Source organism: Cololabis saira, chromosome 11 (genome assembly GCF_033807715.1).
Source record: "Cololabis saira isolate AMF1-May2022 chromosome 11, fColSai1.1, whole genome shotgun sequence".
NCBI classification, from domain to species: Eukaryota; Metazoa; Chordata; class Actinopteri; order Beloniformes; family Belonidae; genus Cololabis; species Cololabis saira.
Window position 1 is genome coordinate 23115684 of NC_084597.1, and position 27224 is coordinate 23142907.

At 43.2% G+C, this 27224-nt stretch overlaps 1 protein-coding gene across 3 annotated transcripts in view; it reads right to left on the reverse strand.

Annotated features, from left to right (window-relative positions):
* Nucleotides 1-5164: 5164 nt before the first annotated feature.
* The window catches only part of LOC133455166 (versican core protein-like), a 39363-nt gene continuing 17303 nt past the window's right edge, over nucleotides 5165-27224 (reverse strand). The window contains exons 8-16 of one of the 3 annotated variants that reach the window (XM_061734070.1): nucleotides 21229-21410; nucleotides 18338-19880; nucleotides 17867-17989; nucleotides 17680-17793; nucleotides 12589-12747; nucleotides 11798-11880; nucleotides 9241-9385; nucleotides 7611-7793; nucleotides 5165-7524 (exon numbers count right to left, since the gene is read on the reverse strand). In XM_061734070.1, coding sequence (XP_061590054.1) covers nucleotides 7286-7524; nucleotides 7611-7793; nucleotides 9241-9385; nucleotides 11798-11880; nucleotides 12589-12747; nucleotides 17680-17793; nucleotides 17867-17989; nucleotides 18338-19880; nucleotides 21229-21410 — 2771 coding nt within the window. In that variant the 3' untranslated portion in view covers nucleotides 5165-7285. The remainder of the gene's footprint in view (nucleotides 7525-7610; nucleotides 7794-9240; nucleotides 9386-11797; nucleotides 11881-12588; nucleotides 12748-17679; nucleotides 17794-17866; nucleotides 17990-18337; nucleotides 19881-21228; nucleotides 21411-27224) is intronic. The other 2 variants (XM_061734071.1, XM_061734072.1) reach the window with 2 other exon arrangements.

The window sequence follows — 27224 nt, forward strand, 5'->3', positions numbered from 1 at the left end:
TCCGATGACACCACCCACTCTTTATATCACACCATTCAAAAGTTCTAGCGTCGCCACGGTAACACTTTTGAAAGAGAAAAGTAATGCGCGTTGTTGCAGGATGGAGACGCACATTTTGATGTATAACACACCTGGGTGCACGTTACGGTTCGGGCCGTATTAACTGCCGAAGGAATGGCAAAAATTGCACAAAATTACACGATTAATTCAAAATGGCCGACTTTCTGTTCGGTTTCGGCCATGGCGCCAAGAGACTTTTCTTTAAGTTGCGCCATGATACAGGTGTGTATCGATTTACGTGCATGTACGTCAAACCGTATTTTGGGGCTTGAGGCACAAGTGAGGCAAAGTTTTTTGGGGGGGGCGCTGTTGAGCCATTTTGCCATGCCCATTAATACAAACCATCAAATATCACATTTTTCACCAGGCCTGGCTTGCGTGCAAAATTTGGTGACTTTTGGGGCACGTTTAGGGGGGCAAAAAGGCCCTCCTTTCGTCAGAAGAATAAAGAAAAATTCCTACAGATACACTAGGGCCTTCGCACTGTAAGTGCTCGGACCCTAAAAAACAATGAAATAGTAGATAAGCCATGACTCCGCCTCTGTTTACAGACATCACAGCGTGGGACTGCTCATCGTCTAGTTGACTCATTCATGCCACATTTGTTACAGAAACAAACATCTTAAACATCAGCTCTGGGTGATGTAGTATCATGTTCTACGTCCACAGACCTCGGAGTTCTTAGGTGGTGCTGCTTCCAGTCTGTCCAGGAACTGAAACGCAGCCCGCTGCCAAAGCAAAGTTCTCTTTCAAGAGCATGACAGCATTTTGGTCCTGAGTAGTTTTTGAACCTGACATGGTGTAATAACACAGCTGCTTCAGCTCCATTTATGTTCACGTTTGCAACATTAACAGTCTTCACACTCCTTCTGCACGACCTGGATGAGGTCAGAAGTCTGGTGGCACCAGAACCACTGATAAGGAACTGTATCAACAGAACTGGATTCCACACACACTCAACTCTCTGCTGGGAGTCAAACCAGGAACCTTCAAGACGTCAGGCAGAGATGACTGCCAAAACGCCACGTTGCTCCAAGTTTGCATCACATGAGGAAATTAAAAAACTGCAGGTCCTCTACTGGTCCTCGACTGACCACCAGGGTCTGGATGCAGAGGCTGGAAACGTTTTTCCATCTCCGTAATATCACAAAGATTAGGAACATCTTCTCCTAGAGTGATGCTGAAAAACTAATTCACACATTTGTATCTTCTAGGCTAGATTACATACACTAATGTATGTGAGGGTGCACAAGCGTCCTTGCAAAAAACAAAAAACAAAAACAAAAAAACCTTGCCAGTTTTCTAGACTACCGTCGCTCATTTCCATTAGTGAGCGATGGGAGTCCTCATTGTCACCTTGTCACTTTAACTTGCTGCTGAGAGTCATACAGGTTGTGTATGTCAGAGGAGGCCAGGAGGAGGGGGCAAGGGAAAAACTGATCCCAGGCCAGTGAGACCACACAATACAAACTGCTCCCAAATAAATTGTATTTCATCCTTAAAATTAAAATAGAGCAATATACCTACATGTAATTAATTGGGTAAGTTGAAAAATGAGAAGAAAAACAAATTTAAGATTTAAGTGATTCTGGTTGATTAACGGGTGAATAGATGGTGTTGGAAGGTAATAAAAAAGTGAATGATGTTGAGTGTTCATCTTCATCAAGGAGCACACTAGTAAAACACTAAAGAAGCCATCAGGTGCCCAGTTCAGAAAAAGAAGAAAATTAGAAGAGGAGAAACGGGCAAAAGATAAAGGTATGCAGATTTCTATGAGTGACATGAGTGACAGTGTGCTATAGGTTATTAGCCTCTTGCTAATATGTTGCTATTAGCCACAGAAGACGACTTTGTTTGTTTTTTAATTTTGCTGAACTAGCAACTATAAAAATTGAGGCATCATGTCATGCAACTAATTTCCCCCACAGGCAACCTAGTCTGGTTTGTGTTTGCAGCAAAACAAGTGCAAATTTGTAGATGTCCTAATTGTGGAATTTTGTATTGCTATTGGTGGATGCTGGGTTAAATAGCTCCTAATATACATTGACATGGCATTTTGTAATCTTCATCTAAATCTTTTATGCTTTTAATTAATAGGATGTTAACCAGTGTTAATAAAATGTGCATTATGGTCATTTAATTGGGTAACTGATGCAGTGTGATGTAAGTGGGATTTAGCTTACATATTTTATTTTAATTGTAAATGAACTGGTTTTATTGTTTGTTGTTTTTTTTTTTGCGGGGGGGGGGGGGGGGGGGGGGGGTAAAATCTACCCAGAACCGCCTCTGTACTTGTTTATAAAGTCCTAAATGTCCAAACTTCTGGTTAGCTCCAAAACCCAATAGTACCTTATTTTCCTAACAGAGCTCTCCGTTCTCAGAGGGCAGGTTTACTCTTAGTTCCTAAAAGATCCGAATGTAGATCTGGAGAACAGGTCTTCTGCTATCAGGAACCATTACTATGGAACCAACTTCCAGTTTGGGTCAAGGAGGCTGACACCACCGTTTAAGCAAACTTAAACGTTTCTGTTTAGTAAAACGGCAAAAGAGATTTTTAATCTCAATGAGTCTTACCTGGTTAAATAAAGGTTATTATTATTATAAAACCTATAGTTAGTGTAAACTCTAGTGTGTTAGGGCCAGTAGTCATAACTGCAGCTACAGGACAAGACTAGAGCAGCTGGTCTTAAACAGAGCTTCATCCTAGATATGCTACTATAGACCTACGCTGCAGGGGGACACCAACATGATCCACTGAGCAGTGCCCATCACTAGGGATGGGACTCAAGAACCGTGCAATTGTTAACCCGTCTGCCTAACGATACCGTTAACGATTCCATTAACGATTCTGCCAACGTCTCACGCACTTGCGTTATGACTTCACGTACACGTTTCGTATTTTGGCTCAGAATGTTTCCAACATGGGATGGAGGCAGAAACGCACCAAAGTTTGTTTTGATTTCACAAAAACTGACAATACTAGGGACAGGTGCAACCATTGACTTGTATATAACAATGGACAAACGATTCGGTCACGTGACCCATTGGTTTCTGAAGACCAGTTCTGAAGCCCGTTTTCCTTCGTACAGAGGGCAGCCACGTCACACAGCAACCCCTCGGGAACATGCAACTGCACATCAGTCATAATTAGCTTTGTTCCCAGCTGCTTCAGCTGAATCCTGCCAAAATATCTATAGATCTGCTCTCAGACCTTTACAGCGGCACACACCATTTAATATATTAACTCGACTGTGAAATCGAAAATGAGCGTACCATTTACCCAACACTGGGTTCGTACAAACTATTTGCTTTGCAAAAGGCGGTAGCTCGACGGTTACAGGATTACAGATAAGGAATTGATAACGGCCAGCGATTGGCTGAGCCGACTGCCAAACAGTCATGTTAAAAATAAATTTAATGTGTGATATAAACTCCTGGTATGGTACAAACCAATCCCAGCAGTTTTTGAACCAGACTGTAAATATGTTCATTTCTGCTCTGAAGTTGGACATTTTAACATGAGAGTCAATGGAGATTGACTGGCTTTTGCAGCCTCTAGTGGTGAGTTTTTACCTGCCATTGTTTATGGTTATCTAATAATTGCTTTGGGGTCATGTTCTGGGTCTCTGGAAAGACCTTAAAGACCACTTGTGTTATAATAGATGCTATATAAATAAAATTGAATTGAATTGAATCCAGACCTGCAGGTTCTTGACTGACCGCCAGGATCTGGATCCTTTGACCTTGAGATTAAAATGTTTATTTTTACAGATTGGAACAAAAACAATTTTGGTCTTCGTGGTTACATTTTACATCCATGAAGACTGTACAGGGGATTTTTATGAACCTTACTTATCACCTAAAACTCCTAAAAGTCCTGAGATCAGAGAAAAGGGGAGGTGCTGCAGACTCCATCGTTGCTATGGTAATTTCTTGGACCTATCAAAAGCCTTTGATACCATCGACTTTGATATATTGCTGGATAAATTACATCACTATGGTATCAGAGGTTTGGCACTTGCATGGTTCAGAAGTTATTTATATGAGCAGGAACAGTATGTCCATTTAAATGATCATAACTCTACCTGTAAGCCTATAATCTTTGGGGTCCCCCAGGGTTCCATTTTGGGACCACTCCTATTCATCCTATATATAAATGATTTTGTAAATTCTTCCAAAATATTTTATGAAATAATTTTTGCTGACGATACTAATTTGTTTACATCACACAGAAACCCACTTATTCTACAAGATATAGTAAACTCTGAGTTAACCAAAGTGGACTCTTGGTTCAAATGTAAAAAACTGTCATTAAATGTCAGCAAAACAAATGTTATTTTATTCAATTATTGTATTATTGTAACTATTATTATGGTATTGTGAATAAATTCAAACTTCAAACTTGTGAATAAATTCAAACTTCAAACCGTGCCCGTGGGTGTGTATGGTCCCTCCCCTTTGCTCGTCTCTGTATACTGTGAATGAATCGCTATTTGAAACAAGTTCTGCGAGCAACAGCGGTCCTTCCTGACGAATCCAGATGTTTTTGAGGTTTATGTGTAGGTTTCTTGAATGATTTGACAGAAAATTGAATATTCATTGCAAAGACAGTCACATCACGTTAAAGAAGACAAGAACCCCTACTTGTTCATATAGGTGGATGATAAGTTGTAGCTGGGAATGTTTCAAACCAGGTTTTTCTGGTTATTTCATTGATGACATCATCACGCTGGCTGACGTTTCTGGAGGAAGAGAGAAGGTTTTCCCTTTAGCCATTCTTTTTATCCCTGATTTTTGCCCATTTTTATCACCCAGTGCTCATATCTAAGTCCGTCCTGGGCATTGCTCACCCTCTACTAACCCCAGGAGAGCCATACTGGGTTCAAAGGTCCTCTTTTAACTCCTTAACGTCTTTTCACCAGACATGGTGGGGCTTCTCTGGCAGGGCATAGCGGGCAGATCCTCCCCATCTAGCACCCACAGCGTCCCCAGCAGGACCTTCTAGCTGTGAGACGGCTGAACTACCTGCGCCGCCGTGCCCCCCCCCTCCAGCCATTCTACAACACTCTGAAAATAATGGCTGCCAAACGTTCACATGAGCCTATGGTTTTGATGTATTTTATTCTTGGGTTTTTCTACATGAACAGAAGAAGATATGACAAAGAAATCTGATAGTAATCAGAGATGTTCAGGACTTTGGCACCAAGGAAACATTCGAGACTCCTTTAAATCAAATAAACACTCCCAGACACACCGGCTATGTTACAGAAGCTCTTGTTATTGCACACAAGCTGACAGCAGCGTGAAAACAAAAAAATAAGCTTTCGTGCAACAAATACAGTAAATGTGGACATTTTCACAACACATGGCATAGAAAAACAGATGCATTTGTCTTTTCCATTTGTTCACATTCTGTAATTTCTATAAAAACACAGATTCCAGATCTGTCAGCAGAAACCAAAAACGGAGCTGAGACACTTGGACGCGCTACAACCCAGTTTCATGACGTAAAAACTATTTCTGTTGGGAATTTGTCAGGTTGTTTTTGACGTAGAGCACAATAAAATCCTCAACAGCGCAGCAAAAAGAAATGTACATGACATTGGTATATGTAAATACTGTCAACATGAAACGTGACCAGAATCTGCAAACAGGCGTCCTTATTAACAGACAGGGGCGTTTCAATCTTTTGGGGGGTCCTGGGCAAGATTCTGTTTGGTTGGGGGGGTCTATTCTAATAAAACACTTCCAGAATCCAGATCTATGGTGACCCATATTTTACAATAGAATTATGAATCTAAGGTTCAAACCAAACTAAGCTAAGTAACATGGTGGTTAATGTGGGGGGGGTGTTTCAAGAGTATTCTGCCGGGGGGAGGGGCTAAAAATCCATTCTTAATTCACAAAAGAGACCAGAAACTTTCTATTCTCAAAAATGTCTTCCTTTTGACTCCAAACTCACAAGTTGGAGAGAAAACTACATTTCTGATTTTGTCAACCCAAAAATAATCTAAAAAAAAAGATCAGAATTTGAGTTTAAACTTACTCCACAAATGCAGTGATGTTATTAACTAACAACTTTAAAGATTAATAAGGACAGTTCTTTTTCATTCATTTATTTGAGAAAATCCACAAACACTTACATTATAAACTTTGTGAGATCCGAACATTTGTAAAATCACAATTTAAAAAAATTAAAAAGTCTGAATTTCTCCCTTTATAAACATTAAAATTGGAAGAAATTCTGACTACAAAATGGAAAATTTGCTATGAAAATGTTCAGAAATTGCCTTTGAAAGCTTAAGAATAATAATGATTAAAAAATTATTAGAAACTTCTGACTTTACCAGCCTGCAATTTTATAAGACAAACTCTGAAATCCTGACTATGAATTTGCTTATTTGCAAAAAATAAATCTATGCTTAATTCTGTTTTTACAAATAAGGTTTGATTTCTCCACAATTTTGGATGTGTGTAGTTTAGATCCCCTGGTGGCTGCAAGAGGAACTACATGAGTAGTTTAGATACGTTTATGTTGACTCGTCTGGGATGGTCTCTGAGAGACCTTCACTGCTGTAAAAGGGTAACATTCCCTGCTTTTTATTTGGTTCAACAGTAGAATCTATATCTAAGCTAATGCTGTAGTTCCTCCTATTTCTCATTTTTTAGACGTCTTCACTGCTTGGGCCTTGGATTTTGGATTTGATTTTGGTTAAGCTGACTTGGGGTTTTGTCAGATTTAACGTGAGTCTTGGTTCAGTTTAAACTGGGTTTGGATTGGGTTGAACCTGGGTTTTGGGTTGGGTTTATATGGGTTTATGGTTGGGTTGAACCTGGCTTTTGGATCAATTTAAACTGATCCATCCGATCCAAAAGTCATTTTAAACTGATCCAAAACTCAGTGAAAAACCAATTTAAACTGGGTTTTGGGTAAGGTTGCATTTTGAATCAGTTTAATCTGGGTTTTTGACTGGACCTTGTCTTCCTCTTTTCCAAACTTGTCTGTGGCTAATGAATGGTTGCTCGTGTCGGGGTTCCGATCCTGTGTTTTTAATTGACGATGCTTCGGTGAATTATCTCCCTCGTCCTTCAGAGAGCCATTGACAGACAGTTCAACTCAACACTTTCTGTCTATCGATGCCTCTGGACCGACGTGGACCGACGTGGCCCGCCTGCAGCGTTTGGCTGCTGTCGTAGATTTGCTTTACAGAAACCATGGGCCCCGTCAGTGTCCCAATTGGTCCTGGTTCTGTGTTTGGACCTGAAGCTGCCGTTTTTCCCTCAGGGACTGGACTCGGCTCTGGAAAGGGTTCCAGATGCTCTGCCAGATGCTGTAGGTCTGCTGCTGGTCTTCATGTTGACCATTTTCTTCACGATTCTTGTTGTGATGGACGTGTTTCCTGCTTAGCTGCTCACTCTGGTCGTTGCTGCGCCGACGAACAACCGACTCGTGGTAGGTTGCAGCTAAGAGGATAGACAGGACATTGTCAAACATGTATACCTTTGAAATCTGCATCCTACCATCTGGACTCCATGACCAGGACACTCACGACTCATGCAGGTGACTTTGGGTGTGTCCCATTGGCCGTTGGGCTGGCAGCGGATGGTGGGGGTGTGTCTCTGGATGTAGCCCCGTTTGCAGTGATAGCGGACTAGGGCGTTGATCTCATAGCGAGGCTTCTTGGCTCCAAACACCTGAGTGTCCGGCACCACAGGGGGCTGGCTGCACGACACTGATGACAGGAAGTACAACATCTGAATAAGTTGCTCAAATACTTCACAATTTAATTTTATGGCCACTTGGTGGCAGAACAATAACGCATAAACACAACGAATAAAGTTCAGAGAAGAACCCTCGCTGAATAAACCCAGATAGCTTAAGGTTCATTTATGCTCCCTTTTGTACATAAACAGCAATATCCCTTTAAGCGTTGTCCTGCGTTGCTGCCCTCATACTTCCATGCATCTTTTACGTTGCCTTGGTTGTTACATCAGTTCATCCACTAGAGGGCAGCGCTGAGTTCAGGATATCTGCATCGACTGATGATTTTCCAGACCAATCACAATTTGTGTCTTTTTATGTTTTAAATATATTTTTGTGTAATAAAATTTAGTTCAGGAACATCAGATGTCTCGTTTGTCCTCCATTCACTGTGCAGAAAGACAGCATTCAGTCCTTGCAGGTAATCAGGGACTTTAGTCCTTCAGGTGACATTCCCAGGAAGTTTGGTTGTTTTACTCCACATGGGACCATTGAGGTGTTTTTGTGAATTCCTCTTGTGTCAGATATTCTACTTCTAGAGTCTATTAAGTACTGAAAAGGTGCAGCAGTTCCTATACATGTTTTTATCAACAGTATAGAGCAAACCAGATATTTATGGGGTAAACAAATACATACATATTAAACAAAACAAAATACATGGCACGACAACGAAGGACAGGCGGCTCTGAAGACCTATTGGCTGCATCACCGTTCCTCTAGCTCAGCGCTTTGTTGTGCACACGAACAAATCTGTCCATTTGTCTTTCATCATCTTTGGATTCGCTGGCGACCTCCTCGCAGCTAGTACTATTGAATAGCTGCTTGTCCCGGCGCGCCCAGGCAGCGTGATGGTGTAGATACGGATGCACTTGAGGACACACCCACACAGCCTCTCTTCTTAACCTCCCGCAATGTTTACAGTTGTTTTTGTCATCTTCCTCTTCTTGTTTGGTTTGTTCCTTTTGCTGGTGGCAGGTTAGCGATACTGCTCAACACCGCCCCCATGATTTCTGCTGGTATTGGTCCGATGCTGTGTTAAGCGACGGATCCGCAAGGACAATAAAAACTGACCAAATTACAAGGGTAATGAGGGAGGAGACGGCTGAAAGGGGCCGTCCGCCCGCGTATCCGTCCGCCCGCATTTCCATCCATCTGTGTGTCCGTCTTCTGCATCGAGCATGAATGAGCCTTTATTCTAGTTTTATTGAGTCATGTTAGCAAGCAGCATTATGAGGGAAAATGTTTGTGTTGCGGTAAGGAGCTTTGATCATTTATGAAATAAAACAATAACAAAAATGATATTAATAAATAATATTTACAAAACATATACCCTCAAATTTGCAGGAAAATAACTCAGATTATCATTTAACATAATCATTTAATACTTGAGTGAACAAGGTGAACAGGTGTGGGCGTACCTGTTCCTTTCTTGCAGGTGAAGGTCAGGTGGTAGTTGCAGGGCACATCGTTCCACTGACCCTCCTGGTGCCAGATCATCACCACGCAGTCCTCACCAGACTGGAAAAAGCTGTCAGGCTGGTTGGGCCGCCAGTTATCGTATTGCTGTCAGAACACAGAGGTGTAGGCTGAGTTCAGGTATGACCCGTTTCCTAGCGCAACATCTCTGATTGTCCATTATACAGATTAAACTCAATAAACTTAAACTTTATTTATTTGTATAGCACCAAATCATACAATATAAATGCAACACATGGTGCTTTACATGCAGAATAAAATAACAATAAAAAACACAATTTAAAACATTCCATACGACCCCACCCCCCACGCGTACACACACACTCACTCACACTCATATACATGTGCACACGCCCACACACACACACACACACACACACACACACACACACACACACACACACACACACACACACACACACACACACAGTAAGTGGACTGGTGACATGGCTTAGCACTAACGATCCAGGTGAGGAAAACACTACCTATGGGTGGCCGTCCACACCGAGAGGCTCCACCGACCATGACCACAAGGAGCATCGCCACAGAGACCCCCCCAACCCGGACAGACCGGGGCAGACCCCACACAGAAGGTGGAGTCCCACCCCCAGCTACCCAGGCCTGAGGGATCCCCATGACGACACCCCCATGGGCGGAGCAGACACACCTCCCAGTGTGGATGACCCCCCTGAGGAAACACTGGAGCTAAAAACTAAAAGATTAAAAGAAAGTAAGAAATGCCTAAAAGTGTAAAATTTTAGAGAAATCTATATATGAAACTTAAGATGAATAATAAATAACATAAAATAAAAAGTCACTAAAATGGATTAAAGTTTTAAAGATAATAAAAGAGCTAAAGAAGTAGACACAATAAATAGCTAGAAAGACTAGGTAAATGTGATCAGATAAAAGCCAAACTAAAAAGGTGTGTCTTGAGCCTCCTTTTAAAAATATCAACGTTCTCTGCGGCCCTGAGGTTCTCTGGCAGGCTGTTCCATAAAGAAGGGCCATAATGGCTGAATGCAGCCTCACCGTGGGTTTTGGTCCCGGTTCGGGGAGTGGTTAAAAGGCCGGTGCCAGAGGACCTCAGGGTCCGTGAGGGTTGATACGGTAAAAGCAGATCAGATAAATAAGATGGCCCAAGACCGTTAACTAGAGATAAAAGCATGCATCAGCACCTCCGTGCTGGCCTGAGAGAGAAACGGGCGGACTCTGGCTATATTGTTAAGATGGTAAAAACCTATCTTCGTAATATTCTTTATGTGTGGAATAAAAGTGAGCTCAGAGTCAAAAATAACACCCAGGTTCTTTACACATTGCGAAGGTTTAAAATCTTGTAGTTTTGGTAAAAGTTTCTCTCTCTGGCCTTCAGGACCAATAACTAAAATCTCTGTTTTGTCCTGGTTGAGCTGTAGGAAATTATCTGCCATCCATGACTTAATATCTAAAATACAGTTAAAAAGGGCATCAAGTGGCCCTGTGTCATCAGGAGACACGGCGATGTACAGCTGTGTGTCGTCAGCGTAGCTGTGGAAGCTGATGCCGTGTCTCCTGATGACATCCCCCAAGGGAAGCATGTAGAGGTTAAAAAGAAGCGGACCTAAAATTGACCCTTGGGGGACCCCACACTTAATTTCATGCATTCTAGAGGAACATGTATCCAAACTTACAAAGAAAGATCGATCTGTTAATCGATCGATAATCAACCCTCTGGAAGTTAAAAAGAGAAGGAAGAGCCTCCTGAACGTATAGAGGGATGACTCTGCTCTTGTGCAGGTTCACCAGATGTGATCAAAAGCCTTCTTGGTTAGAAATTACTTATCCTGCTTTTAAAGCACTTTTCTCTAGACTTTAAAATAATACACAACAATTAAAACTCTAATTTAACTCTAATTAAATAAGTGCAAATAATTACTGCTATAAAGTGGAAAGATAAAACATCATACAGAACACAGTAAAAATAACTAAAAAAGAAAAGCCGTCAGCTGTGTAGGACAGTGTAGTTCCTGCAGCGGCCGCAGGGTGGTGCTGTTGAGTCAAACACCTAAAAGCTCTGCACCAAAAACATTCTCTCTCTTTCTGTCTACGTGTGGTTATTTTGTCTCTGTTTGTTCATTTTTGTTCTCTTTCAAATTGAACATTATTTGGTTTACATCGTTGTTTCGCTTTCATATTCTCTATTATTTGTCAATTGTTTTCTATCTTTTTGTGCTTATTTACCATCACTTTGCGAATAAAAGCATCACATCTCTACAACTCCTTAGGTTCCCCAGGTAGTCTGGCTTCCTGTCAGAGTCCAGAGGATGCCGGTGGTTTCAGCATCTGAATTTCAAACAACCTCCCACATTGTCATTCATGGAGTTTACAATATTTCAGTGCAGAGATTTGAGTTTCTATGGTTTCAGTGTCACATTAGCGGAATCAGGGCTCCTTCTTTTCATCGAATCAGTTTAAATCGTCTCTCCATCTGGTGGATCAGCAGACTGATCCGGGCCTCACCATAGGTTTGCCATCCGACCACCTGAAGTCCCTCTCAAACATCCGGTCGTTCAGGCCGATCCACTGGTAGTCGTTACCAAGACCTGCAGTAGACACATCATCATCATGCACAACATCGTCATCATTGTCAACAATATCAACATCATCATCACCATCATCATAACCATCATCATCACGTATCTCATTGTCATCAACATCATCATATACTATACACTGGTCCTGTTAGTTCTCAGATGGTGAACTGGTGTCTATACTCTCCTTGTGGAATCGCAGGCAGAACCTCCAGTTATTAGGTTCCTGTTTTGGGGGAGACTAGCTCCCAGTTAGTGTTTAGGATGCAGACAACCTCTGTACGTTTAAGAAAAGGCTGCTAACGTTCCTTTTTAATAAAGATTACTGTTAGGACTGGGTCAGGCGACCCTGAGCCACCTATAACACTGTTCTCTGTCCTTACTCAAAGATGTATGGGATATGTCATCATTACTGAAATGAACTTTTCGTTTTCGAGGCAGGTGTCCTATGGCCTGGTTTTGATTCTGATGGAGATTCCTTCCTTTTAGAAGAAAGTTATTTGTCTCATCTTGTGATTGCTCAGTGATAGAGATTTGATTCCAGAGCTGGTGCCGTCTGTAGTGATCTTTAAAGTGACTGTTTTCAATGCATTTACTTGTAGTGAATTTGGAATTTGACTGAATTTAAAAGGATCGACCATTGAGGAAAGATTGTGAGGATTGAGGAGAAGGAAGAGCCAACTTACTCCCAGTGATTATGTCAAATGTGAGAAGACTTACGGTTGACGAAGATCTGCTCCTCAGAGGACAGTACGCTGGTCAGGTGGGATCCATGCATCCGACACTCACGCTCAGCGGCATCCCAGGTTCGTCGGTGGTTGAAGTACTTGTAACAATGAGATTGAAACTTCTGCCAGCCAAAACCACAAACCGCTGTGTCTGAAGAAGAAAAAAACAACACCAGCAACAAATGAAACTCGGAGGCCAACAATCAGTTTTCTGTGGGCGTAAATCCTACTACACAAGTATGTAAGCGCCTTGCGTTTACTGGTGGATCTACAATCCTACCCTCACCTATGGAACTGTGGGTAGTTACGGAAATAACCAAATGGAGGATACAAGCAGGTGAAGTGAGTGTCCTCTGAAGGGTGGTTGGACTCTCCTTTAGAGTTAGGAGGAAGAGTTCAGTCATTAGAAGAGACTCGGAGTGGAGTCTCTGCTCCTCCACATCCAGACAAGACAGCAGAGGTGGTTCATCTGGTTAAAACGTTTCCTGGGCACGAGTCCCTGAGGCAGACCCAGGACAGATGATATCTCCCAGCTGGTCTGGCAACACCTTGATGTCCTCCTGGAGGATCTGGAGGAGGTGAATGGAGAGAGGGAGGTCTGGACTTCTCTACTGAAACTACTTTTACTCCCAACCTGAATAAGCGTACTAGGACATAGTAGTCCTTTGTGTCTTATCTGCAGGTACCTCTGGACTAATAACTCTGTCCCTGCTCCCTGGACCTGGTTCTGTTAAAGGTTTTCAAGTCCTGTCCAGTGTCGTGTCATGCTTCCTCAAGATAGACAATTTCTCAATTTCTGACTTGTTTCCACATCCTAAACAGGTTCATAAATTGCATCATGAACCTGATCATCAACCAAGTCATGATTCAGTTGATGAACCGGATCACGAACCGGGTTATGAACCATGCCAAGAACCGCAACGTGAACTGGATCACTAACTGGATCACGAACTGGGCCACAAATCGGGTCATGAACCGGGTTACAAGCTGGGTCCTGAACCGGATCATGAACTGGGGTCATGTATGAATTAAGATGAATTGGATTGAATTCTGATATAATTTGGATTTAACTGGATTATTTTCAAGTAGTTTAATGTTTTCTGTGTTTCCTCTAAAATCTACTGAAGATCAAATCAGTTCAGCTGATGGTCAGGGATAGTTGTGGTAGTGGTAGTGGAAGTTGTAGCAGTGGCGGTGGCGGCGGCGGCAGCAGCAGCAGTAGCAATAGCATTAGTAGTAGTGGTAGCAGCATTAGTATTAGTAGTAGCAGTTGTAGCTGTAGTAGCAAGTAGCAGCAATAGCAGCAGCAGCAATAGCAGCAGAAGCAGCAGTAGTAGTAGCAGCAGTAGTAGCAGTAGTAGTAGTAGCAATAGCAGTAGTAGTAGTAGCAACAATAGTAGTAGTAGCAGCAGCAGCAGCAGCAGCAGCAGTAGCAGTAGCAGTAGTAGTAGTAGTAGCAACAATAGTAGCAGTAGCAGTAGTAGCAGCAGCAGCAGCAGTAGTAGTAGCACCAATAGCAGTAGTAGTAGTAGTAGTAGTAGTAGTAGTAGTAGTAGTAGCAGCAATAGTAGTAGCAGTAGTAGTAGCAGTAGTAGTAGCAGCAGCAGTAGCAGTAGCAGCAATAGCAGTAGTAGTAGCAGTAGCAGTAGCAGCAGTAGTAGTAGTAGTAGTAGTAGTAGCAACAATAGTAGTAGTAGTAGTAGCAGTAGCAGCAGCAGCAGTAGTAATAGTGGTAGCAGCAGTAGTAGTCGTAATAGTTGTAGTAGTCGTAGTCGTAGTAGTAGTAGTAGTAGCAGCAGCAGTAGTAGTAGTAGCAGCAATAGCAGTAGTAATAGTAGCAGCAACAATAGTAGTAGTAGTAGCAGTAGTAGTAGTAGCAGCAGCAGTAGTAATAGTGGTAGCAGCAGTAGTAGTCGTAGTAGTTGTAGTAGTAGCAGTAGTAGTAGTAGTCGTAATAGTTTTAGTAGTAGTAGTAGCAGCAGTAGCAGTAGCAGTAGCAGTAGTAGTAGTAGCAGTAGTAGTGGCAAGTCCGAAAAATCTGACTTCCACAGCAGAACCCCCCAGGTTACATTACGGAATAATTTGTACACTTCTTTTTTTACAGTCTACTTAAACCACAGAGAAAAAAACTGCAAAGAAAGCCAAGGTTTAAATGATTTGAAAAATTGTTCCAGTTTTTGTTTGTTTTGTTCCGTTTTCCACAATATTCCAGCCATCTTGGAAGCAGAGCTGTAGTTCAGTGATATTTTAATTCCTGCTTCCATAAATCATCCCATTGATGCAGAGCCATACGGCTGGAACAATAACCTCCAGCATACACTAAAGCTTGGACTTGTTTATTTCCCATCAGACTCTGCTGCTGTGGCTCTGGAGGTCCAACTGGGGAATATAACTCCGAATGAGGTCAGAAACACACAGTTGGACTTCATTAACTGCTTCCAGGTCTAACACAGAGCTCTAACCCGTTTCTAACGAGGCCACTTTCTGAGATTCCTGCATTTAGATCACATATTTTTATCTAAAAAGAGTTTATCTCAGCAACTAGCAGGTTTAGGTGAACAAATCTGGAATCTAAATGCACCCTAGAACCTCTCCCCATCTATGTTATCTATGTTATCTACTGATGTTCCTGTTGAGGAACAGAGAGACTTCAGGTACATTTAGTCACATCTGTGTCATTGAGCTTTTTCAGGAACTAAACTATAAAACTGCTTATATCTGATAGAAATGTCACTAAATGTATTACTTCCTTTCATCTGGAACAGTTCTGGGTTTGTTTATGTCAGTGACGTCTTCAGGAGGTTCTACTGCCCCCATGTGGACCAGCAGCGGGGCTTTGGGTGTTTCAACAAGGACATACTGTATATCAGGAAGGATGATAGACCTAGATGATTGACAGCTCTGTAGAAGCTTCACAGCCAATAGAATCAACAGGAAGTTCACAAATCCACATCACTTCAGGGACAATCAAATAAGGGTGAAGAAAATATGTGACACTCAGCCTTGTGTTTGGTTCTACCGCTAATAGAAACAATCAGAGATCAAAACTGACCCTGATTTATCTCAGTCTCTTTAATCTGCTAACAGGCTAGCAGCATATAGCAGCTGGTCGCTGGTGACGGTTGGTCTCTGCAGTGTTTTCTTAGCTGCTTGGTGTTGTGGTTAATTTGTGTAGAAATGAATTTTACAGGATAAAAGTTTTTTCGTGTTTGATTGCTAGCAGGCTAAAGCCACACGATCAGCTCTCGTCCCAGTCGCTCTGAACGGCTGTTTTTTATCAGCAGCTTCAGGGTCATGACAATGAAGAGGAGATGGAAAGTTTCTGTCTTCACTCCAAGTTTGAAACCTCCGTCAGCCACCTGGAGGTCAGGTGAGGTCTGGCTTCCTCCGCCTCCTGACAGTGCTCAAGTCAGTGTCACCGTTGTGAAGTTCCAGAAGGGAGGAGGTCAGTGTGGAGACATCCAGAAGGTGGAGTGGGAGGTGGGACAGAGTCCATGCCACACAGCTGCAGCAGCTTTCTGCTGCTATAATAGAGCAATTATCTGTCTTTTTCCTCATTGTTTCCACTAGAGGAAAAAGACAAGAGGACATCTGTGTCTCCATCCACAAGAGTCTGCAGAATCTGCCAATTACATCCAACTTTCCACATTCTGGTGCATTCATGATGCTCATCGATCAAGGATGCTCCCTGCAGATGGAAAAACAAAGCCCGCCCACATCCCTCTGACAAGCATTTTTACTTTCTCTCAAATTCATTTCCATTTTGGACAAGTTGTCTTGAATTACTAATTGAGGTTTTACTCCAAAACTGAAATGAAGCTCAGGATCTAAAAAAAAATCTGTTAATGTCATTCATGCCAGCCAGATGTGTTTGACCAGGAACCCTGAAACCTGAAGACCCGACAACGTGACGACGTGACGATATGACGACATGAATACCTGAGGACCTCAGTCACGAAGAATGGCGCAATTTTTTATACTAAAAAGATGTAGCACCCTCAAATCTGGAAAGGTTCATATACGCAGAGATGTTCCGATGAATTAGTGCGTACACCTGTTCCTCCCGAATTTCCTTGCTTTATCCCAACTGATATGGAACTGAGCACAGCACAAGGAGGTCCAGAGATGCTGGACACTTTCTTGTTGTGTTCCTCAGTGCTGGGACCAATTTTGTTTTTATTATATTTGTTCCCCCGTGGAAGGCTTATAAGCCCTTTTGGAAATGTATCTTACCACTTTTATGCTGATGGTATCCAGCTATACTGTTCCTTCAAAGATAGGGGTGCTAGCTGATTTATTAAATTGTGTAGATTCCATCAAAAAATGGTTAACAAACAACTATCTTTGGCTAAATGCTTCCAAAACGGAATCCCTGATCTTTGCCCCTGATGAAAAGATTCCACTGATCAAGCAACACCTTGGGGCTCTGGGCCCCCTGTCCAGTCAAGCATCAGGAACCTAGGGGTGAACATTTCTAAACTTAAGAGTATTCTTTCACGTGCCGACTTGGAGATTGTCTTACATGCTTTTACTGGACATCTCAAACTCTCTTTTTACCTGTTTTAACAATCGTTTTCTTTAAAGAGACTGCAGATTGTCTGGAAAGCGGCAGCCAGGCTTTTAACTTTTATCACCCCTATATTATCTTCTTTACATTGGCTCCCAGTAAAGCAACAAATTGATTTTAAAATTCTTGTACTCACTTTTAAAGCTTGGCCAAGCCCCAAAATATATTTGTGATCTTTTAACTGTTTATGCCCCAGCTCACTCACTGAGGTTATCAGATCAAAACTTATTATCTGTCCCAATATCCCGTTATAAGACAAGAGGAGATCACCCTTTTCAGTCCATCATCCCTCGACTATGGAGCGCTCTTCCTCTCTCTATGCGCCTGACCAACAGTACTGACTCTTTTGTAAGACAACTGAAGACCTTTTTATTTGGACAAGATTATAGTTGACTGAATAACCTTTACTTTGCTATTTTTATTTTTTTTTTATTGTAAAGCACTTTGTGATTTTTATCCATGATAAGTGCTATAGAATTAAAGGGACGATTGTTTCAGGTTCAGATTTGCTCTGACCTCGTTCACAGAGCTTCCCGGTGTAGCTGGGCAGGCAGAGGCATGTGAAGGAGGCGACCCTGTCCAGACAGGTGGCTCCATTCAGACACGGGTTCGAGTAGCATTCGTCCACATCTGCAGACACACAACGAGTCCACGTCATCGACCATCACGGAGGTTGGAGGGTTGGCTCTGTGTGGTTGTGTACCTGTTTCACAACGGCGACCAGCATATCCAGGTGGACAAATGCAGACGTCGTCACCTCCCTTATGATAGCAGGAACCTCCGTTCTGGCAATAAAGGTCTGAGCATGGCAGGAGACCTTGAAACACTGGACAAAGATGGAAACATGAGGAGCAGTGAGTCCTTACTGGACAGTTATCAACAGAAGTACCTGTATCCATCGAAAATCTATCCATCCATCCATCCATCCATCCATCCATCCATCCATCCATCCATCCATCCACTTTTTCCTAGTTTCTTTCTAAGTTTTCCAGCATCCAAATATTTCCAAATATTGCCCACTTGTATCCTCCATCTAGACCTTTCAGTCACTGTCACCTTCCCTTACTCATGAAGAATACCAACATACTTAAACTCATCTTGACGCACCTTGGTTCTGACCTGGAGAGGAAATTCTGACTGAGAACTGAGAACCATACCCCCCCAGGTCACATACCTCCCACATCCATGGTGCTCGTCTCCACAGAGGAAGTGGACTCGGTCCTGGTATCTGGCCGCTCAGTGGCCTTGGTTTCAGCAGGAATCTGGGGTTGAGACTCTAGCAGAACTGAGGCCATCTCTTTGTCATAGTACACAAAGTTTTCCTCGGGTAGGACAGTGGCAGATGGGTCAGGGATGAGAGCCCACTCTGGGACAGAGTGAGAACTGTGGTCAAAAGTGTAGAGGGGTGGAGAGGTGGAGCTTGTGGTTTGTGAAGAGCTTGTGGTGGAAAGCTCGGTCTGGTCTTCCACTGTTGTGGTTGCCAGTTTGGTCTGGTCTTCTGTGGTTAGGATGGGAAGCCGGGGTTGGTCTTTTGGGGTTGTGGTGGACAGCTCGGTCTGGTCTTTTGGGGTTGTGGTGGACAGCCCGGTCTGGTCTTTTGGGGTTATGGTGGACAGCCCGGTCTGGTCTTTTGGGGTTGTGGTGGACAGCCCGGTCTGGTCTTTCGGGGTTGTGGTGGACAGCCTGGTCTGGTCTTTCGGGGTTGTGGTGGACAGCTCGGTCTGATCTTTCGGGGTTCTGGTTGAGAGTTCGGTCTGGTCTTTCAGGATTGCGGTTGACAGTTCGGTGGTGGGTGAAGGTTTGATGTGGCGGTCAGAGGTCATCGTGGTGGATTCAGCCTTGTCGTGAGAGGCTGTGACGGACAATTGGTCTTGATAGATTCCCATGGTAATGGAAGGACGTGTGGACGGTTGTGGTTTGTTGATTTCTGTTTCTGTGGTGGTTTGATCCCAGCTGACACCTCCATGTGGGTCAACTGGAAACCCTGGCTCTCCAGAGGCCTCCTCAGAGCCCTGCTCCTCCCCTGAGCCTGGTTCAACATCTGGTCCCATCGCTTTCATGTCTGCAATGTCGCTGTGAATGGCAGAGGAAATGGAAGCTGGCTTGCTGGTAAATCTAGGCATCTCTGGGGTGTAAAGATCCTGCCCAGAGGCCTCATCCTCTCCTGAGCCAGACCCTTCTAAGGAACCCATCTGGACCTGAAAGGGGGTTTCCTGGGATTTTGAGTCTGGGAAGATTGTTGGAGGTTCCGTATTTCCGATTTCTGCCTCATCTGTCCTCACATCTGGCAGGTAGTCTGCAGCTGGGGTGGGAGGAGCTCCCCCTGCAGAGCCCTCCAGCAGGATGCCAACTTCATCATCTTTGGGCTGGACACCAGAGTCCTCCACATCTTCGAAGGTGACACTGTCAGCTGCAGTTCGCGAGGCTTCAGAAACAACCAGACCTGACAATGTGGTGGAGGTTGTTGATGAGAGTGGGGGTGGAAACGCTGTGGTGGTCAGTCGCTCCAAGTCCATGGGTACATCAGGGACCAAGCTGGAGTCTGAAACTGGAGCCGTGCCTGTTGGTCCACTGGTCTTATGATCAGGTTCGTCTGTTTGGAGATCTATGACATCGTAGTCAAACGTGATCATGTTTGGGTCCTGAACAAGAACAGGTGTAGCTGTCTCGAACTGATCACCTCGAGCTTCCTCCATAAGCTTCGGCTCTAAGGTCACCTGATGGATCAGAGACCAGAAACGAGAACACAAAAGAGAATCAGACACATTTTTTAAATATTTTTTAGGAATACAGCTTGTAAATCTTGCACTGGGATGATGAGTTAATGAGGAGATGTTCTGGATGAAGAGGAAGTTTAAACCGATTCCATTGTTTCTTAAGAAGATTGCAACTAAATAAAGTAGACATGCTTGAAGCAGTGACAAGGACACTGTAGGAATATCAGTATCCCACAGCCATGGTCCTGGTCTCCACAGAGGAAACCAGGACCATTGTGTTCTGTGTTTGACAGAAGCATTTAATGGACTCCAACTTTCAATCCAGATTAGAGAGCAATAGGAATAAAAGACACAAGAAGGCACAAAGACAGAATACAGACATTTGTGTTGGTTTTTACAACCAACAACAGAGCAATTTACATGTCAAGCTCGAACAGACGCCATCACGATACGCCGCTACGAAAAAATGGCGGAAGCTCCGGCCAGAGTTAGTTGTGGGCGTGGTTTCACGCATCGGAGGCCAACCGATGTAAATCGCAGAATCTGAACGGCTCGTAGAAGCCACATCACACTGGACGGCTCATCCTGTACAGACACTGCAGAATTTGGTTGCTTTCCTCCTTCTCTGAGTTGGCAGGCTGAAGGGAGACCACTTTATATATGTTAAAGCAAGAGAAAAACGTGTTTGTCATAATAGGTCTCTTTTAAATTCAGTTATCACAAATAGGCTTAATTCTTCTTACAATCATTTTTTTCAGATAAATGTATTCCTTTAATGACCACAACTGCATATGCTGGAGTACAGTGGATCTTCTAGTGCAGGGGTCGGCAACCCAAAATGTTGAAAGAGCCATATTGGACCAAAAATGCAAAAAACAAATATGTCTGGAGCCGCAAAAAATGAAAAGTCTTTTATAAGCCTTAGAATGAAGGCAACACATGCTGCATGTAGCTATATTAGTTATAACTGGGGGAAGATTTTTTTTTTCATTATGCACTTCAAGAAAAAAGTCGAAATGTTGAGAAAAAAGTCGAAATCTCGAGAAAAAAGTCGAAATGTTGAGGAAAAAGTCAAAATTTCGAGAAAAAAGTCAAAATTTCGAGGAAAAGTCAAAATGTTGAGAAAAAAGTTGAAATATCGAGGAAATAGTCAAAATTTCGAGAAAAAAGTTGAAATGTTGAGATTACAAAGGAAAGGAAACAGGAAGAAAAAAAGGAAAAAAAAAGGTCAAACATTTTTGAAAAAGCTCCAGGAGCCACTAGGGCGGCGCTAAAGAGCTGCATGCGGCTCTAGAGCCGCGGGTTGCCGATCCCTGTTCTAGTGTCTTGAACCCTCCGTTGACTATACCTCATGTTTTCCGTTGACAAAGCTGATCACTGCAGGCTGGTCGATGGGGGAAAGTTCGAGGGGGTCGGAGTTCCCGCTGCCCAGGATGTCCTCGTTGGTCATCCGTGTGAGGTCGGTAATGTGTGGGAGGAGGATCTGGGAACTGTTCACGTGCTGGTTCAGCAGCTCCACAATCTGGTCCGCTGGGGACAGATCAGACACGCTTTTAACAACAGAGGCATCTAGATATCCTAACCCATACCATAATCAATCAATCACACGTCTTCCTTCCACCAATGGGCTATGTACTTTGAAAATGCGAGAGGAGGGGCCAGAAGAGGCAGTGAGTTAAACAGGGGTGTTTATAGCTGTCTGCATGTACGAGTGTTTGTGTGAGTGTGAGTTAGTAAGTCTGTGAACTCTCCCCCAGATGTATTTCTCATAGTCCTTAATAGCAATGGAGTGATACCAGCCAGCGTCGGTAGAGTTCTGATTCAGATCCACAGGTGACATGGGGGGAAAGGGGAGGGGTGGAGCATCTTTTAGCATAACATCCAGGAGAGATTTAGGTATCTAGTCTTCCAAGGCCGGCAGCCGGGGAGTCAGATTCAGATAGTAACAATTGTTTTGGGTCAGGACGACTGCAGTAATGTTCTGTCTTTCTGGTTCATCTCCATGGCAAATCAAACAGCTGAATTTGTGGTCAGTTCCCGCCAAGCCGAGCTTGCAACTTCTCCACCCCACCAATGAGTTTGAAAACTGCAGCTGGCCTGCGATTCTGTTCAAGAATCGCATCCAGTTTGCGATTGGGTTCACATGTCTGCATCTGAGTGTTGATAGAACGAAATATTCCATCACACAAGCCAGGCAGCCTTGAAAGAACAGAATAACTGACGATGTTTTCTGAATTTGTCGATATGCCAGATAACTTCCAACTCCAAAAAGCACAAATCCTGTTATCTAAAATCCAATTATGTAGACATCAACATTTTTGACAGTGTGGACAGACACATGACCGCCACCAGGAGTCCATCGTTTATCCAGCAGCAACCGTCTCATCATTGAGAGACCAGCTAACCAGATTAATGATTTGAGGATTTTGGAATATCTGCAGAGAGAGGCTCCAAAGTAGACTAACAAGACATCACCAAACAGAGAGCCACAGCAGGGCAGATAGGGAGGGAGCGGGACAAGAAAAGTGTCTGCCTTCACTGAGAGCCAGAAGTGAACCAAAATGGCCTCAGATAATGGATTAGTGTCCATACTGGTTTTATTTGACCTCATAGCTGCTTTTGACACTGTAGATCAGCATTCTACTGCACAGGTTAGAGCATGTTGTTGGTATTAAAGAGACATCCCTAGGTTGGTTTAAATCATATCTATCGAACAGATTCCAGTTTGTTCATGAGGTTTCTTCAGAACAGTCAAGGGTCTGTTATGGTGTTCCGCAGGGTTCAGTGCTAGGGCCAATCTTGTTCATTTTATACATGCAGCCCTTGGGAAATATTATTGAGAATCACAGCATCAATGTTCATTGCTATGCTGATGATACGCAGCTGTATTAGTGTATGGAGATGAAACAGAACCGTTAGTTAAACTTCAGGCATGTCTTAGGGACATCAAGGACTGGATGTCCAGTAAATTTTTGCTTCTAAATTCAGATAAAACATAGATTATCATTTTTGGTCCCAAACATTTTAGGAAGGGATTAGATGGTGCTGCGATGGCCTCCAGTCCAACTGTGAGAAACGTTGGTGTTATTTTGATCAGGATTTGTCGTTAAAACAGCATAAAAATCAGGTTTGTAAGACAGCATTTTTCCATCTCTGTACTACCACGGAGATTAGGAACATCCTCTCCCAGAGTGATGCAGAAAAACAAATTCCCGGGTTTGTATCATCTACACTAGATTACTGTAATGTATTATTAGCAGGATGTCCAAGTAATTCTCTGAATATCCTTCAGCTGGTCCAAAATGCAGCAGCACGAATGTTGACAAGAATCAACAAGAGACCACCACTCTCTCCAGTGTTGGCCTCACTCCACCGGCTCCCCGTAAAGCTTGAAATTGACAGTTCTGTTACTTGCGTATAAAGCCCAAAATTGCCTGATAGGTCCTTATGTTCCTAATAGAGTTCTCCGTTCTCAGAGAGCAAGTTTATTCATAGTTCCTGGGGGATGGGCCTTCTGCTATCGAGCACTGTTACTATGGAACCAACTTCCAGTTTGGGACACCACCTCCACCTTTAAAACATTTCTGTTTAGTAAAGCCTATAGTTACTAGTTAGTGTAAACTCTAGTGTGTTAGGGCCAGTAGTCATAGCTGCAGCTATAGAACAAGACTGGAGCAGTTGGTCTTAAACAGAGCTTCATCCTAGATATGCTGCTATAGAGCTACGCTGCAGGGGGACACCAACATGATCCCCTGACCTGCTGTTATTGGTTATGTAATAATTGCCCAGGGGTCATGTTCTGGTTTCTGGAAATATCCTGGACACAACTGTTTGGTCTTTATAAATAAAACTGAATTGAATTGAAATAGAAAGATGAACATTTCTCAACTTTTGATGCAGGCGATGCTCCTGCTGCAGTGCATGGAATCAACGCTCGTCAACATCACAGCATTTAAAGTGAAAGTATGAGTTGATGGCCAACATCTATCTGTAGCAAAACTTTATTTTCTTGAAGTTGTCAGTTTTCGTTGTCCTGAAATTATTTCAGCCATGTGCAGTTCTGCTGGGTACAGAGGGTTCTGCTGGGTACAGAGGGATCTCTGAAGGTACCAAAGATTAAAATGACTGGAAATGGCATGACCACTTCATGATAAGATTAAAACAAACCGCTGTAGTTTCCAGCTGTTTTGGTTAATTGAACATCATATTTTAGATGTTTATGCATTCTTTGCGTTGTGATTGAGAGACAAACCTTCTCACATGGTTTCAATTAAAAGATGATTAAAGAAAGCTGTTGAGGAAAATGTTTACCTTTACGCTGTTTTTGTGCTGCTCAGCTCTGAAACCGCTTTTTAACAGTTAAAGACCTTTTCCAGATTTTTATGGATATTTTTGCTTCCTTCCCCGCTGTCCCGGGACCCGGATCCGGCAGCAGCTCCTCTCTGATTAAACTAACCCAGACGGTGGATCTGGACGGTAAACAGTGTTGGCTCCGAGTTTGTTTAGATCAACGGCGGTTGCTGCCAGCGGCGGCTCAGGAACAATGCTCACTTGTGCCTCCTTGTGAAGACTTTACAGCACTCAAGGGAGCAGCGTTGTGAGAGGTGGAACATAAATGCATAAACCCCTCAAAGGCAAACAGAAATGCACCAAAGGCTCGAGTCCGACTCGTTAACCGGCCTGAACGTTCCTGACTTCACCAGGCTTCATGGACAACACAAACCTCAGCAACACTACCGGTACTTACTGTGGTGCAACAAATGGAAAAAGTCCTACCAGACAACCATTGAAGATAAAAGGACAAATGAGATCCAAAGTCCAAAACAAAATAAAAAGCCTAAAGAAAGATGCAGAAACCATCTGTATTTTAGCGAAACATTGTTCCACATTCGCACCATCGACCATCAACACGCAATGACCAAGAACATAAATCAACAAGAACAGTTTTCACAACATTTTCAGAGTTTTAAAGACATTTTGAGGGGGTGCCTCTGCAACTAGATCCTTATTAGCAGGGATTCTGGTTAGTTTTTCCAGCGTGTCTCCATTACCAGAAACGGTCCTGCAGAAGTGGCATTCAGGAACGTTTACAAGGTGAAATATGTTCCTGTAGCAGGAGTGGTTCTCCGTTGACCTACAGAAACCTACCGGCCGGGTCTCTGCCTATAATGATTTCTAAATTACGTTCAGCGGTCTCACGTGAACGTGAATCATGTGACCACAACTCATTTAAGCATTTGGACCACATACATTTTGCTGGGAGAACATTTGATTTTTCTTTATTTTAGTCGGTACCACTACTACCAGGTTACACGTCTGTCCCTTCTATGTTTACATGTTTCTTCGTCATGTTCTTTTTTTGGTGCATTCTTCTTTGTCTCCTTTTATGCTGCTGGCTGTTTGCAAACTGAACATATGAACATTAGCACCACCTTGTGGTCGGCTGTGTTACTGGTTCAGTCAGCGGTTCTTGTGTGGCGCTACGGTATCATGGAGACACTGAAGGGACGGAGGTTCTTGTCTGGTGGGATTACCCACAATCCTGACTAATGGAAACACACATGTTGAATTTATTCAACATGTGTAAACTGGACACCTCCCACCACCCCTACCCCTTCCGCCTGTGTTGGAGCAGATTTAGCATTTTTGTGTTTCCAAATTAAAGTGCTCACTGCTTTGCATTTACACCTCCTAAATAACTTAATTTAAAAAAAAAAACCTGAGCGTATAATCCAGAGGCTGTGGCCTTCAGACCCGCTGCCTGCTGCTTGGAGGGAATCCAGATGACAGTCATCCGTCTGCTGGTAACACAAGTTATCCAGATGAAAACAGGAAAAGAAAGCAGATATTTCCATGACTGCGGTTGATCCGAGGGGTTTTCTAAGACACATACCAGCTAGATGAAATATGTCAACTCCTTTGGAATTAAAGAGGTTTTCTGCATTAATTTGCCATGAAATGATCTGATTTGAGTGTAAGCCACAATCACAGACACACACAATATTCTCGAGCTGATGACAAGTGCTTGCTGGTTGGCTGACAGCTAGAAGGTTCCTGGTCCAAATCCCTGCTGGAGTCTTTCAGCGTGGAGTTTGCATGTTACCCTGCGCTAGCATGGGTTCAGTAGGTGGCTCCCAACGTACATTGTCCTGCCATTGGAAACCTGTCCAGGTCTGCTCCTCAGCTGACTCCAGCAGATCCCTGTGACCCCAGATAGATCCATGCTCCATTAGTGCATGTGTGTTTCATTGTTGCTGAAATGGTGTGCCCAGTGATGTATTGTTTTGTCACTGTAGCCGTCAAGGTATTTGTGGCTCAGCTGTCGAGTCCAAGACAAATTTCCCCAAGTGGGACAATATAGTATATTGAATTGAATTGAATAGGAGAGGAAGAATGATGGGCGGCTGTTTTCAATTTGCTCTTTGGGTTCACTTGATTGTTTTGACAGAACTGTGAACATCTACTGCAGAAAGCACCTAATTCTCCAGGGATTCACATACTTTTTCCTGCCCCCATAGCAACTGGAGACAACAGAGGACTCCACTCCATCATTTCAGCGGCTTCTGAGTGTGAAAAAGCTGTATTTGTTGCTCTGTGACTTTCTGCTGCTTTCCCAGCTACAGATGCTGTGGCATGTTTACAGCATCCGTAGCTACATAACAGATGACTAATTCACCATTTCCACATCTGGCTCTGCAGAAAACTGACAGCGAGAGAGAGAGAGTTTTTTTTTTTTTTTTTTTCTCAGCGCTCAAACACAAAAGTTTCAAAGCATTAACCATTTCCTTCAGCAACAGAAGTAAATCAGCCACAGCAGACCACCAAGAGTCCCAGACGGTAGCCCCGAACACCCTCCCACAAGTACTCTAGAGAAAACTGAACGCTGACATCCAACTTTAATCATGTCCCTTGTTTCGTTGAGGTGAACGTAACCATTTCTTGGAGTCATCTCCACAAGCTTCTACTGTTGTTTTGTCAGATCCAGTTACAAACCAAAGCAGAAAGTAGCTTCAATATGAGCATCAGGGTCTCAGAAGACATCCTGTTTCTATGTAATTGTCTACCACACTGAGTGAACGTTACAATACAGAGGTGTATTTACTCCAATCATCATTGTTACACCTCACCAATCACTTTGTGTCTAAACATTTAAGGCCCAAGTTTCCAGGTGCAAAGCAGATGTGTAAACAGTGAACTGGCTGATGGTCAGGAGTCGGGACTAGGTCCTTAACTGAAAGACTCGTCAAAGACTCACTGATGCATTGCACAGCAGATGTCAATGAATGACAGATATTTAAAAAGCCAAATATCTGGAGCCTTCAGGTGAATTTCTTTTGAAGCTTC